The sequence below is a fragment of the Lissotriton helveticus genome, chromosome 11 (assembly GCF_964261635.1).
Source record: "Lissotriton helveticus chromosome 11, aLisHel1.1, whole genome shotgun sequence".
Taxonomy (NCBI): Eukaryota; Metazoa; Chordata; class Amphibia; order Caudata; family Salamandridae; genus Lissotriton; species Lissotriton helveticus.
The window spans coordinates 793,858,671-793,874,430 of NC_136072.1; the positions used below are offsets into that span (position 1 = coordinate 793,858,671).

Here is a 15,760-nt window from a genome sequence, read left to right on the forward strand (position 1 = left end):
TGCAGAGCTCGCGGGCCCGATTTATTTGGGTTATCAAGGAATAACAAGACGTCGTCTGCGTATAGGGCGATTCTGTTGATGATTGTCGGGACCATTGGAAGCTTCACAACAGTGTGTCAATCCTCACCCAAGCTGCCAAGGGCTCTATTGCCAAGGCAAAAAGTAATGGAGAGAGTGGGCACCCCTGCTGGGCACCCCTGCCTAAGATGAACCAAAGGGACACGGCGTTGCCGACCGGTACCCTAGTTGAAAGTGGGTGTGCAGCAGACTGATGTAACTGATGAAATTGGGCCCAAATTGATTGTAGGCAAGTAAGTAATATGAAGATATGGTACCAGTCCACCGAGTCAAACGCCTTTTGAAATTAAACCATAAGCAAAGCTTGGTAGCCCAGCAGACTAGCACTAATTTTGATCGCATTATTGACTCTTCTGATATTATGCTGCGTGGCCGTCGGATCATAAACCCAGATCGATCAGGCTTGACTAGGCACTAGTATTTATGGTTGAATTCCCACCACAAGCTTAAACAAGGATATGCTTGGAATTGTAGGGGCTAGTGAGTATGTTTAAATGATTCTGAAACCAAAAGGGCAGAGCCCCAAGACATGTGGTTAAGAGGAAAGATCTCTCTATCACCCTAGTACTGAATAGTAGCAAATATGGACTTTTTAGTGTATAAAGAAAGTTGGGGACGGTTCAAGTTCATCTATTTTTATGTGCTAGAAAATGGTCTTTACATTCTATCCCTCCTAGGGACGAAGCAATACAATTAATGCACTACCCTTCTCTCTTCCTACAGTGGAAAACCTTTCTTGTATCCATGCACAGCTAAGAGGTAATTTCCTCCAAGTAACACGTTAAATGATCAAGTCTAGTATTCACTTTGTGTGGTGAATGCTAACATGGTTGATCGTCAAATTTGATGTGATATCCGTCTCTGATTTATTCAACAGACTGTGCGTGGATGCCAGGGACTCCATTATGGAAAGTTTGTTTTTGAAAAACAAAAACATCGGAAATGTTTGACGGCTGGCTGTCATATCTGATGGTACCATTTGTCAAACTTTTCTTACAATGACAGGAACCAACATCATGGCAGTTACTATCAAAGTAGAGAGCTGTATGTGGGCCTGAAGGACATCTCTAAATTTGGCGAGCAGAATGCCTGTCAAGACGGGTTAAAGTATTCTGTCTCCCCGATCGACATTAAACCGACAACCAAACTCTAAATAAGGCCCTATGTTTCTTTGGCAGTGGATAAGAAAGTTTTTTTGGGCCTGAATTCTTTATGGAGCCATTTGAATCTTCAACAATACATCACGTCCCTATAGTATGCATAACACACAGACAAGGAACTATGCCTGCTCCAGTGCAAGGTATCTCCAACCAGATCCACTCATAGCAGGTGTACACAAGGGTGGAGGGGCAGGATTTTAGTTCACCAGTGTTTAAACAAAGGCTTACACATATAGCCTGCATGTAGATATGCCGGTGAATTGAAATCGAAGGGGAGATTTTTCAATTGAGAAGTTGTCTGCGTAAAGCACTGGATAGCAGGAAAGTGAATCTATAGCCAATTCATGCTTCAAAACAACTGTTACAGGTCATTGACGTTTTTACACCTCCGTTGAAACTTGATCGATAGGAAGACAATACATGGGCTAGGAGTAGATGAGCTAAGCTAACCGATAATTGAGCAGACACATAAGAGCCTGTGGCTATTCACTGAGCTGAAAGCACAAACACTGGCATTGGGTTCCAGAGAGGCTGCATTAGAAGAATTTGCAAGCAAGTACGGATAGCTCAAAAAATGACACTGTCTTAGTACCTGTGATTAGGAGACATTCGTCGTTGTCTAATTTTTCAGTGAAAAGACGGCTCACGATCAGCTCAGTGTTGATAAGAAAACGGATTTCCTCCTGGACCAGACCAGAGCCCAGCACACCCCCTCCAACTATTGGGCTGGCAAAATCCACCTACACACAGGAATGCAAAGATGCATGAAATTACGCTTGTGTAAGACATGAAGTAATGACAAGTGTGTTTATTTCTTTTTGTTTGTTTTCCTAAAGAGTGCACAAGGAAACAAATCCACTGATATGCCTGGCCATTATGGAACACACAAAAGAAACATAAGGAACTATAGAGGGTGTGAAACAGAGGGAAGAAGTCATTCATAGCTAGAGATCAACATAGATTTTTCAAAAGTCAGGTTTCGGTGTCGAAGGATGCTTTGAAGCAATCGTACTTTAATGAAAAACTGTTAACAAAGAAGCAAGCTGCAAAACCCCATCCACCAAGGTTTTCGGATGTCTCGAAGAGCTTCTGTGGCAGAGCATGCAAGAAGCATTGGTAATTTTATTTCCTAAAAAGGATAAGCAAACTCTTGTGAGGGAGACAAAATTCCTCAGATTGGGGAGGCTGAATTTAAATATTATTTGGTGATCTATCAGCCCTAGTGTGATGGATTCCCTGCTAGCACAAGATGGGTTTTTCGGGAGGTTGGGCTGCAGCCACTTGCAGAAAATTAACTTTGTGTTTTACAGTAGTTTCTACTATGAGTTTCTTGATGAAGTGAGGTTTTATTAGGACATTTGATACAAAACAGTAGGTTTTTATTCGCACTCGTGCCCAGTCCATATACTTTTCAAAATTCTAGGTTTAAGGAACAAGTTACTTATCTTCAGAAACACTTTCTAACCACAGAGTCCTCATCTTTGCCGGTGCAACACTGTATCCAAAAACCCTCGCAATAGCAGCTGTGTGCTGACTGGTGGTGCCATCCTGATGGCTTTACCGCTCCAGATATGATGACTGAGTGCATGACACATGATGACACAGCCACCAACAATTTGCGCTGATCTCAGTAATTTCATTTTTTATATTCTTACCTCAGTCACGGAGCATAGCTGACAGATTTAGTTTCAATTAGCGGTCGGGGACTAATGGGATTTCCTTAATTCCCAAAACCTTACCTCACAGAACGGAGATGAGGGCAGACAGTGAGCAATTTACAGGTATCCACCAGAATGAATATGCTACTTACCAGTATGCATCTGTTCTTGGCATGTAGGGCTGCTAACATTCATATCTTTAGCATAGATCGCCGCCTAGTGTTGGGTCCGGATGATTGCACATTGTTGTCCTGGAAGAGTCTTCGAAGTATCACGAGATAGGTGGCTCCTCCCCTGGACTACAGTGCGCATGGGCATCGACTCCATCCCCAGATTGTTTTTAGCCATTGTGGCAGAGATGGAGTGAAATAGTGTAAAGGATGTCCATGCAAATGATTGAATGCAAGAGAGTATCTGCAGCCGCTACGGGCACCGGGGAGGAGGGTGGGCGATATGAATGTTAGCAGCCCTACATGCCAAGAACAGATGCATACTGGTAAGTAGCATATTCAGTTCGAGGCATGTGGGCTGCTAAATTCATATCTTTAGCATAGATTACATAGCAGTCCCTCCATTAACGGCGGTTGCCCGTGCCAGCTGCAGAAGTCTGAAAGAGTGTCTTGAGAACAGCCTGTCCTACAGCTGCTTGCTGCTTGGACTGTACATCGACACAGTAGTGTTTGGTAAATGTGTGCGGTGTAGTCCACGTGGCTGCTCTACAAATGTCTTCCAAAGGAATGTTTCCCAGGAAAGCCATGGAGGCCCCCATCTTGCGTGTGGAGTGCGCCCTTGGGGGTATTGTTAAAGTACGTTTAGCTTTTTGATAACAGATTTGAATGCACTTAACAATCCATCTGGCTATTCCTGCTTTGGAGATAGGGTTGCCTTTGTGCTGGGCTGAGAAGGCAACAAAAAGTTGTTGTGTTTTCCTAAAGGGTTGTGTTCTATCAATGTAGTACATCAACGCCCTTCGAACGTCTAATGTATGGAGCATTCTTTCCGCTACTGTTTGTGGGTTTTGAAAGAATGCGGGCAGGTCAATAGTTTGGTTGATATGAAACTGTGACACCACTTTCGGAAGGAATTTGGGGTTAGTACGCAGTACTACCCTGTTTGAATGAATTTGTATGAATGGGTCCTGAATCGTGAGCGCTTGCAGCTCACTAACACGTCTGAGCGAGGTAATAGCAATGAGAAAAGCCACTTTCCATGTTAGAAACTGAATTTCGCAGGAGTGCAGTGGCTCAAAAGGTGGGCCCATCAGCCAAGTGAGGACCCCATTGAGGTTCCACACTGGAGCTGGCGGTGTTCTTGGAGGAATGACTCGTTTCAGTCCCTCTAGGAAGGCTTTAATGGCAGGCACCCTGAAAACAGAGAGATGCTGCCTGTTTTGAAGATAAGCCGCTATGGCGGATAAGTGTATCCGAATGGAAGCGTACGCTAGATTGCATTTGTAAAGATGTAACAAATAGCAGATAATGTTAGGGATTGAAGCATCTAGCGGGTCAATGTGATGTTCTGTACAGTAAATGACAAAACGCTTACATTTTGCTGCATAGCAAGCTCTGGTAGTGGGCTTCCTTGCATCTCTGATGATGTCCAAGCATTCAGGAGGCAGGTTGAGGTAGCCAAACTCTAGGACCTCAGGAGCCAGATCGCCAGATTGAGCTGTTGCGGATTTGGATGCTGAATGTCGCCATGGTTCTGCGTCAAGAGCCTTGGAGTGAGATGCAACCTTTGATGCGGTACCACGGAAAGTTCTAGAAACGTGGTGTACCATGGTTGGCGAGCCCACGTTGGAGCAACCAGGATGAGCGTCATCGAGTGTTGCCTTAGCTTTCTTGCCACCAGCGGTATGAGAGGTGCTGGGGGAAAAGCGTACGCAAATTTGCCTGACCAGTTCATCCATATCGCATTGCTCTGCGATTGTGGGTGAGGGAACCTGGCGGCAAAGTGTTGGCATTTTGCGTTTTCCCTTGTGGCAAAGAGGTCTATCTCTGGATGACCCCACTGCTGGAAGTACGGGCGGAGTACTGATGGATGTATCTCCCACTCGTGCATCTGATGGCTGTATCTGCTGAGCAGATCCGCCATCTGATTGTCCTTGCCCGGGAGGTGTTCCGCCATGAGGAAAATGTTCCTCTGAATGGCCCACTTCCACATGCTTTGAGCCAGATGAGACAGCTGTGGCGAGTGAGTACCTCCCTGCTTCTGGATGTAGTACATGGCTGTCATGTTGTCCGTCCGGATCAACACGACCTTGTTGCACAGATGTACTTTGAAGGACTTGAGCGCCATGAAGATTGCCATCAATTCCAGGTAGTTGATGTGCAATGTCCGTTGTTGAGTCGTCCACAGTCCCTGCACCGTGTAGTGGAGCACATGGGCTCCCCACCCTTGGAGAGATGCGTCTGTAGTCAGGATAATCTGTGGCACAGGCTCTTGGAACGGTCGTCCCTTGCAAAGGTTGTGTGGATTCCACCAATGCAAAGAGTTGTATGCCCGACCGGTCACCAACACAAGGTCTGTCAGTTGTCCCTGAGCTTGTGTCCACTGATTTGCTAAGCATTCCTGGAGCGGACGCATATGCAACCGTGCGTGTGGGACTATGAAGATGCAGGAGGCCATCATGCCTATCAACTGCATGAACACTCTCGCTGGTAGTGAGAGTTGCGGTCTGAACTTTTGGATCAGCGACTGAATGTTGTCGATCCTGACCGGGTTTGGCTGAGCCATAGCAGTCAGGGTATTTATTGTAGCGCCCAGATACTGCCGCACGTGTGCTGGCTGAAGGTGCGACTTTGGGTAGTTTAGCGAGAACCCCAGACTGTGAAGAAGGTGAATGGTGTGGGACATGTCCGCGGCGCACTTCCGTTCTGACTTTGCCTGAACGAGCCAGTCGTCTAGGTAAGGGTAGACATGTATGTTCTGTCTCCTGAGGTGCGCCGCAACTGTCGCCAGACACTTTATAAACACTCTGGGGGCAGTGGTTACTCCGAAGGGCAGGACTTTGAACTGATAATGCCTGTTGTGGATTGTGAACCTGAGGTATTTTCTGTGGGATGGGTGGAGTGGTATGTGGAAATAAGCATCCTTGAGGTCCAAGGTTGCTAGGAAGTCCCCTTGGTTTAGGAGGGGAAGAATTTGTTGCAGTGTAAGCATGTGAAAATGTTCTGACAGTATATACAGGTTGAGGGGGCGTAGATCCAGAATGGGCCTGAGGGATCCGTCCTTCTTTGGGATAAGGAAGTACAGGGAATAGACCCCTGTGCCTTCCTCCTCCACTGGTACGAGCTCGATTGCGCCTTTTTGCAGCATCACCACTACTTCTTGCTGCAATAAGTGCAAGTGCTCTGCCGACATAGGACGTTGCCTTGGGGGAATGTTGGGTGGAGTGGAGGTTAACTCCAGACAATAACCGTATTGGATAAGCTGTCTTACCCACCTGTCTGTGGTGATGGACGTCCAGACTGGCAGGAACTGCTGGAGTCTCCCCCCGACAGGTGTTGGATGGTCGGGGGGTAGTGACAGAGAGTCACTGTTTGTTGGCGGCAGAGGAACGGGAGTTGTTGTTCCCTCTGCCTCTGCCCTTGGAACTATTACCTCTGTAACCCCCTCTATTCTGTTTGGGGTACGAGGATTGTGCGCCACCTTTCGTGAACTGTGTTTGTTAACCCAAGTGTCCTCTGGTAACACCGCGTGCACCTGAGCGACGAAAAGTGCTCCCCCTGAACTGTTGAGACTGAAGCGCCCCCATGGACTTAGCTGTCTCATTGTCCTTTTTAATTTTCCCGAGGGTGGTGTCCACATCTGGGCCAAACAGTCTGTCTGCATTAACGGGCTGGTTGAGTATTGTTGTTTGAATGTCAGGCTTAAAGCCTGATATGCGGAGCCATGCCTGGCGCCTTAACATGACGCTAGTGTTAATCGCCCTAGCCGCTGTATCAGCCACATCAAGTGCACACTTTATTGCTGCGTTTGAAATGAGCTTTCCCTCTTGTATGAGCATTTCTGCTCCCTCCTTAAACTGGTCAGGTAGGTGTTGAAGGAGCTGTTCTAGGGTGTCGTAATGCGCCCTATCATAACGCGCCAATAGTGCCTGAGTGTTTGATATACGCCAGATATTGGCAGCCTGCGCAGCCACCCTGTTGCCCCCTGCCTCAAGCACTTTCGACTCCTTGTCTGGGGGAGGAGCTTCACCCGTTGTTTGGGAGTTCGCCCTTTTGCGGGCATTGGCGACGACCAGAGAGTCCAAAGGCAACTGTCCCCGAATATATGCAAGGTCCCCAGGTGCCGGCCTATATTTCTTTTCGATACGTGGGTTCACCACTCTCGCCCTGGTAGGTTCTTTAAAGATCTCTGGGGCACGCTTAAGGACACCCTTTAGCATAGGAAGGGTTTTAACTGTTCTTTCTGAGACAGAAAAAGTGTCAAACAAGAAATCTTCTTCCACTGGGTCAGCATGCATGTCCACATTATGATTTGCAGCTGCCCGCTCTATTAAGGCATTGAATGCCGCTGAATCCTCAGTTGGGGATGTACGTGCACCAAAACCCTGTGGGTCCTGTACCACCTGATGGCCTCCCTGGTCACCAGTGTCGTCATATGAGTCTTGATGGACATCAGGGTCATCATTGTCCGGGAAATTGTACTGGTTATTTTGGTCATCCTCCTCTCCCCCTGACTGGTTTGGAGAAGGTGATGGACTCCTCCTTGGTGGAGGCTGAATAGGTTCCACAAGGGCAGGAATGTCCTGTGCTGGCCTTTTCTTCTTTAGAGGAATGACATATGATTGTAGTGGTTGGGAAGTGATCTTTCTTTTATAGAGAGTCATTGTCCCCGTTTCGGCCTCGATGTTACGCTCAGATTCTTCTTCTGAGGCTTGATGTCGATCCGACCGGCCACTTTGCGACGAAGGTTCCGACGTTTCCGGGATCTTCGGCACCGATTTGGGTGCAAACACCTTCGGTGCCACCTTCGGCGGCAGAGTGTAGAGAAGCTTGCTCGAAGGCTTCGCAGGCACATCCACTTGTATCGGAGCCGACGACGTGTGGGTCGTTGACGTCGAAGACTTCTCCTGAATACGTTTGAGGGAGTCAGCGACTTGCTTTGTGAAGGAAGGCGAGGGTTTGGTAACCGACGCCGTATGTCCGGTACCATCGGAGGCTTTCGGCGTTGAAGCGGTGGCCGCCGATGCATCTTCAGTTGCGACGGTCCTAGCCTCCGTTATAGGCTTAGGTGCCGGTGCCGTTGTTGTAGATTTGGTGTCTTTGTGCCGATGCGTAGTGCCTCCGGACTTCGGGTCGAGGGCTTGAGCAGACTTTGTTTCGACGGCTTTAGTGGATTTAACCGGCGTAGCCGTGACCGGCACCTGATGGACGACCTTCTTCGAGGACGGGTCCTTGGGCACCTTCTGCGGCGCTGTCGACTCGACAGCCTTCTTTGACTTCGGAGGGCCGGAGGGCGACGGAGTCGATGAGGTAGCAGGCTTCGTCAGTTTTGACGGGACGTCGGCCAATTTTGGTGTTGTCGAAGCCGTAGGTTTCGGTTTCGTTTTTGATGGGACGTCGGCCATCTTAGGTGCTGTCGAATCCGAAGGTTTCGGTTTTGATACGCGCAATGGCGTCTCCGCTGTTGTGTCCGTGGCCGGGCCAGAAGGCGGGGCCGGGGATAGCGGTGCAGGGTCTTGGGTAAGGCCGAGTGGCGATCCCGTGACCTGAGCCTGAATCATGTAACTTTCGGGGCATAGCTCTTCCTCCGAGCTATCTTCCGCCGCCCCATAGACTTCTTCGTCGTCCCCTACCTCCTCGACGTATTCAAGGTCTTGGCTTTGTTCCTCGACTTGATCCTCGGGATCGGCCTCGACCTCCGTCGACGGTGGTGAAATCTGAAGATGATGGCTTCGGCCTTCTTCTGCGGGGTCGTCGAATATGTCGTCGTCCGAAGAGTTACTTGACTCCGCAGAAATCCGACTCGAAGAGTGGGATGAAGCTCGAGACCGCACGCTAACAATACCGACGCAGGGAACGAAGGCCTTTTGGCCTTAAGTAGTGAGGTTTTTTCGATTCCGACAAGGAGACGTCGAAATCACATCCGAACCCAATGGCGGAAAAAAACAATCTGGGGATGGAGTCGATGCCCATGCGCACTGTAGTCCAGGGGAGGAGCCACCTATCTCGTGATACTTCGAAGACTCTTCCAGGACAACAATGTGCAATCATCCGGACCCAACACTAGGCGGCGATCTATGCTAAAGATATGAATTTAGCAGCCCACATGCCTCGAACAGACAGTTTCCAAATGTACGTTAAGTTACTGTTCTGATGTATACTTCTAACCACAGATTCCTCATTTTGTTGAATCAGTACCTAAGTAATACCCCACATGGAGAAGGTGGGCTGAGGGGTGGACTTTTACACCAGGAAGTCCTGAAGTATAGAACGGGCAAAATAGCCCTCTCTGCAGACTTGTACATCAATGCAGTATTGGAGGGTGAACGTATAGACAGGTGACTGTGTGGCTGCCTGGCAAACTGGTTATAATTACAAAAAGGGGGTGGTGATGGACAGAGTATCTGAGTTAATCAGAACACTCCTACCCAGTCAACAGATCAGGGCTTGATCCATCACCGTTTTTTAGCTCACTGCACCATCCCAGTTCAGAACCTGGCTATATGCAAATTAGTCTGTCCCTGGCCCAGTGCATCATGGGAACAGGGCAGACCAAACTACCAAGCCAATTCTTCACTGGAAAGGAAACAAGCTTCCGGGGACCGGTTTCTGGCATTACAGCCGTCTTCAGCCCGGCTTGCTTGAATCCTGGTGGTGCAATGAGCAAGGGACTCATGTCTGAGCATACCCTTCCACACTCATGGTGGCCAAAATAATTACAAAAAGGGGGTGGTGATGGACAGAGTATCTGAGTTAATCAGAACACTCCTACCCAGTCAACAGATCAGGGCTTGATCCATCACCGTTTTTTAGCTCACTGCACCATCCCAGTTCAGAACCTGGCTATATGCAAATTAGTCTGTCCCTGGCCCAGTGCATCATGGGAACAGGGCAGACCAAACTACCAAGCCAATTCTTCACTGGAAAGGAAACAAGCTTCCGGGGACCGGTTTCTGGCATTACAGCCGTCTTCAGCCCGGCTTGCTTGAATCCTGGTGGTGCAATGAGCAAGGGACTCATGTCTGAGCATACCCTTCCACACTCATGGTGGCCAAAATAATTACAAAAAGGGGGTGGTGATGGACAGAGTATCTGAGTTAATCAGAACACTCCTACCCAGTCAACAGATCAGGGCTTGATCCATCACCGTTTTTTAGCTCACTGCACCATCCCAGTTCAGAACCTGGCTATATGCAAATTAGTCTGTCCCTGGCCCAGTGCATCATGGGAACAGGGCAGACCAAACTACCAAGCCAATTCTTCACTGGAAAGGAAACAAGCTTCCGGGGACCGGTTTCTGGCATTACAGCCGTCTTCAGCCCGGCTTGCTTGAATCCTGGTGGTGCAATGAGCAAGAGACTCATGTCTGAGCATACCCTTCCACACTCACGGTGGCCAAAATAATTACAAAAAGGGGGTGGTGATGGACAGAGTATCTGAGTTAATCAGAACACTCCTACCCAGTCAACAGATCAGGGCTTGATCCATCACCGTTTTTTAGCTCACTGCACCATCCCAGTTCAGAACCTGGCTATATGCAAATTAGTCTGTCCCTGGCCCAGTGCATCATGGGAACAGGGCAGACCAAACTACCAAGCCAATTCTTCACTGGAAAGGAAACAAGCTTCCGGGGACCGGTTTCTGGCATTACAGCCGTCTTCAGCCCGGCTTGCTTGAATCCTGGTGGTGCAATGAGCAAGGGACTCATGTCTGAGCATACCCTTCCACACTCATGGTGGCCAAAATAATTACAAAAAGGGGGTGGTGATGGACAGAGTATCTGAGTTAATCAGAACACTCCTACCCAGTCAACAGATCAGGGCTTGATCCATCACCGTTTTTTAGCTCACTGCACCATCCCAGTTCAGAACCTGGCTATATGCAAATTAGTCTGTCCCTGGCCCAGTGCATCATGGGAACAGGGCAGACCAAACTACCAAGCCAATTCTTCACTGGAAAGGAAACAAGCTTCCGGGGACCGGTTTCTGGCATTACAGCCGTCTTCAGCCCGGCTTGCTTGAATCCTGGTGGTGCAATGAGCAAGGGACTCATGTCTGAGCATACCCTTCCACACTCATGGTGGCCAAAATAATTACAAAAAGGGGGTGGTGATGGACAGAGTATCTGAGTTAATCAGAACACTCCTACCCAGTCAACAGATCAGGGCTTGATCCATCACCGTTTTTTAGCTCACTGCACCATCCCAGTTCAGAACCTGGCTATATGCAAATTAGTCTGTCCCTGGCCCAGTGCATCATGGGAACAGGGCAAACTGGTTATGGCATTCATCCTGCTAGAAGATGTTCTATGGCCCACAAGAGGGTCCTTTTATCTCAAGGCATGACACAGCTAAGTGCAAAGGACAATCCATTGAGATAAGGTCAATTTCTGGACATCCTTTTCTTTCTTCACACTAGTGGACTCAGCAAACCGCTGACCACATTGTACCCCTTAGTCCTATCAAAGAGATAACCAGATCCGTTCGATCCGCTCCGGGAAGGCCTCGGGCCCTAATGGACTCCCTATAGAACTCTACAAGCTCCGTCCGGATGTGCTGGCACCATATATGCGATCTATGTTTTTGGAATCACTGGCGGAAGGGTTTCTTCCTCCTGACCAGAGATTGGCTTCCATAGTGGTTATTCATAAAGAGGGTAAGCCACGTGACCGCTGCGAATCATACAGCACTCGGTAGAGGTACGCGCCAGGGCTGTCCTCTGTCCCCACTCTTGTTTGCCCTTGCTTTAGAGCCACTGGCGGCTTGGCTGCGATGGGAACCATCCATGAAGGGCATTCGATGGTCTCCGGAATTTGAAGACCGTGTATCTCTGTATGCAGATGATATCCTTTTGTACCTCACATCGCCCCGAAAGTCGTTAATCGTCCTTTTCGACGTTTTGACTTCTTTCCGTAAGAATTCCGGCTTAGTTATAAATTGGTCTAAATCTTGCGTTTATGTTCTCTCCGGTGATACTCCTCTCCTGCCCCGTGATTGTCCTATTCCGGTGGTACTAGATGGTTTCAAATATCTGGGAATCTTTGTCACCTTGGACCCCACACTTCGGTATGAGCGCAATCTGCTGCCCCCTCTCAGACGCCTTCGGGCGGATGTCGGGACTTGGAGCAGACTCCCCCTTTCTCCCTTGGGACGAGCTGCGTTGTTTAAGATGATGTCGCTCCCCCGATTCCTTAATGCGCTTCAAAACACGCTTGATGTTGTGTCAGCGGAATATTTTCGTGAGATTGAGAGCCTACAGCAGCAATTGTTATGGGGGGGCCGTCCTCGCATCGCCCTCTCGAAGCTTACACTCCCTTGGTACGATGGCGGCATCGCTCTCCCGGACATTCGTCGCTATTACTGGGCCTCTCAATTGGGGGCCATCAACCATGGCACCTATACTCCCCCACTAAACCCGGCTTTTGCGATGGACAGATGGTTGCTACCCGGTGGGGACTACAATAGGGCTCTATATGCGAAATCAGCTGGCGAAACTCTTACGGGCCCCACCAAAACAGCAGTGCAGGTGTGGCGTAGAGCTACGGCGGCCACGGGATGGGCCGACGGGCTACCCCACTATATGCCTCGGATAAACTGGGCTCCCTTTGGCAATCGAAGGGATTTGATCGGTGGGACATGATCGGGATCAGTAGGGTAGACGACGTATGGATCAAGGGCAGGGTCAAGACGTTTGAGGAATTGAAAGTTGAGTATGGGCTGAATGATAAGGAATTCTTCAGATATGCGCAAGTCCGGCATGCGGTCTTGTCTGTTTTTCCACTAGGCTCGGACGTGCCGGAGGCATCCCCGCTCGAGGATCGGATTCTGGATGGTCACGTTCCTGATAGCACGATCTCGCTAATTTATAAAAAATTGATCAATACCAGGACTGATCTACTAGATAGTCTTCGAGGGTTGTGGACCAGAGATGGTCTAGAACTCGATGATGAGGACTGGCAGTCCGCGATTTCTTCCCCGAAGGAAGTGGCTATCCCGGCACGTCTTCGGTTCGTCCAACTAAAAATTTTGCATAGGGTGTATGTGACTGGCCCACGTCTGGTGCGAATGGGATTTTCGGTGGATGGATTGTGCAGGCGCGGGTGCGGTATGGTGGCTACGTTCCTTCATATTATCTGGGAATGCCCTGCTGTGATACGTTATTGGAACCGCATGCATGAAGTAATGAGTGAGGTCACGGGAGTGCGATTAATGCCTGAAGCGCGAAGATGCTTGTTGAATGTCTGGGAGCCGAATGACTACAATCAAGCGCAGCTCCGCTGGGCGACCTTGGGCAACATGGTTGCCAAGCGTGATATTGCCCAATTGTGGGGCGCTCAGAAGCCTCCGACACTTCTGGGGTGGACACAAAACATGGATTGGTGCATGTTTCGAGAAAAAACTGTGTATGTTTCCCGTGGCAGACCGGGCAAGTGGGGGAAAGTGTGGACCCAATGGAACACATACCGTGGAGATATATGTACTCCCCCAATGTCGGAATTTGATGCTGATTTGTCTTCCTCCCAACCTGACGTTTCCTCCGCAGGAATATAGTTGTTTTGTATATATTTTGGTCTCCTTCCCCCCCCCCCCCCCCTAATTATTGATTGCACTACTGCTTGATTCCTCTATGTACCCCCCCCCACGGGCCACGTGATGACACGATTTAATGTACTGCCTTGTTTTGTATTGTTCTTTTGTTTTCTTGTTTTAAAATCAATAAAAAGTTTTCAAAAAAAGAGATAACCAGAAGCACATCATGGTAAAATTGGTATAGCTAATCCTCCTGGGATGTGGTGGTTAAAAGGCAGGGAGTATAATGGTCTGCCTCACATGGAAAGTTTGCACCCCTATTCAGAAGAAAGGATGCACAAGTCATAATGACCATCTTGTCTGGGATGAAGGTAATATGCAGCAGCTTAAGTTGCGCAGCTTGCAGCTCACCGACACGAAGTGCAGACGTGACTGCACTGAGAAACTCAGTTTGTAAGGGCAAAAGTCTCAGAGTTTCAACTATGAAGACGCTTAAACAAAAGAATAAATCAAAAAGGTTAAGGTCAAATTGGGGTACCACTGTGGCATAATGTAGGGAGTGGGTTGAAACATATGAAAACATTTACAATGGGTGGTTTTAATAATGGGTATTTATCAGTATAAAAGAGAAATTGGCTAGTAAATAACCCTTAACAGTGCCCCCAGCAATGCCATGCATGGTCAAAGATAAGACGAACAAAAGGGCAGCAGACATGCTTGCCTGTTACAGCTCTACCGGTTTGCTTCCTCACCAGAGGACAAATTTGGACCAACAGTCTCAACAAACTGACTTCGTAGTAGGAGGGCAGATAACTGGGGGGCGTGGCTAGCAGCCGATGCCAGCAGACGCAGCCTAACGAGGCTCCCGTCCCAAGCCCCGGTAAATCCTTCTAAAATCCGCTAATCAGCGCGGACTCCCCGTGAAAACCGGGTCGAGTCCTCACCATCCATCGGTGCCTGCCCAGAGAGCGCGCCGAGAGTGTACATCGCCCGCGGTCCGCGCTGCGGCCCCTCCGATCCCGGAGCGGACAACATCTAAAATGGCGGCGTAGGACTCCAGGGGACGCCGGACTGCACCCAGGGGAGCCAGGTGCTCGGCAATTGAGGACTACCAACCATACGGGGTGAGAGCTGACCTTGTGTGGCAACCTGGGCGCAGCGATCTTGGTGGACGCATTGGCGGCGCTGCGGAGGAGAGTGAGGCCCGGGCCTCCGGGGAGCTCGAAAATTGACGTCCCGGCTTCTGGGCCTGAGCGTCTATTGAGTCGGCACTGCAGCGCATGATACTGCGCCAACGGGAGGAGACCCCTGGCGGGCAGCGGGGACACCAACACGCCTGGGGCGCAAGCGGAGCAACGCCACGGGCGTACAGAGTCTCAGGAGCAGAGTCGGAACGGGGAAGCGGAAGGCCGCGGGGGCGGCGGCTCAGCGCCGGGGGGACGGAGCACAGACCCGGACTGAGGACCCGGCAGCCCCATTTGCAGACCCTGGCCCGGCTGGCTCCACCACTGCGCTGAGGTACTGGGCGGTGCGCTCGCTCCCAGGTGTCTGGACCCCCTCCTCGCCCAGCTGACCCGCCTCATTGCCCATCAACCGGGGGGAACCTGCTGGAGTGATCGACACCCTGGGACTGCCAGAAGGGGCATTCAGTGCGGCGCTGACCAGCGGGACCTTCCTGCCACAGCGGGGTGTGATCGTGAATGTGGGCCTCGGAGCAGTAGGTGGATTGGGAACCGGCAGGGGGCTGTAACACTGGCCGACAGCGGAGAAGAGGCGCCTGCCTGGCGACCTTGGAATCTACAAGGGGGTGGCCTGCCTGGTGAATATCGACAGAGGCTGGCGACTCCACTTTTGGGACGGTGACCCGGTCCTCCGCTGGGAGAACTGCTCTGACAGGAGTGCGGATCCCTCGAACTCGGACTCCCTGCACACCAGCTGAGAACTCGACGGCCCGCGGTGACGGGAGGGGTGCGGGAAGACGGCGCCGGAGTGCGGAGCAGGGACCTGAACTGGCCGGCAGCAGTGACCGGCTCGCTGTGGGACTACATCGGAGACGGGGACGACCGTTGGCGCCCCCCCCCCCCTCCCAGCTGCACCACTGGGACACAGCCACCGCTACAAGAGAGCACCCCTGGCCTCCCGGACCGAGGGCTGCATTTGTCTGGC

The 15,760-nt window shown here is 50.2% G+C and overlaps 1 protein-coding gene across 1 annotated transcript in view; it reads right to left on the minus strand.

Moving 5' to 3' along the window:
* Window positions 1-15,760, minus strand: part of LOC144791946 (poly(ADP-ribose) glycohydrolase-like) — a 478,778-nt gene that overhangs the window by 196,124 nt on the left and 266,894 nt on the right. Inside the window, exon 11 of the mRNA XM_078666771.1 lies at window positions 1,831-1,978. Within this exon, the coding sequence (XP_078522897.1) occupies window positions 1,831-1,978 (148 nt within the window). The remainder of the gene's footprint in view (window positions 1-1,830; window positions 1,979-15,760) is intronic.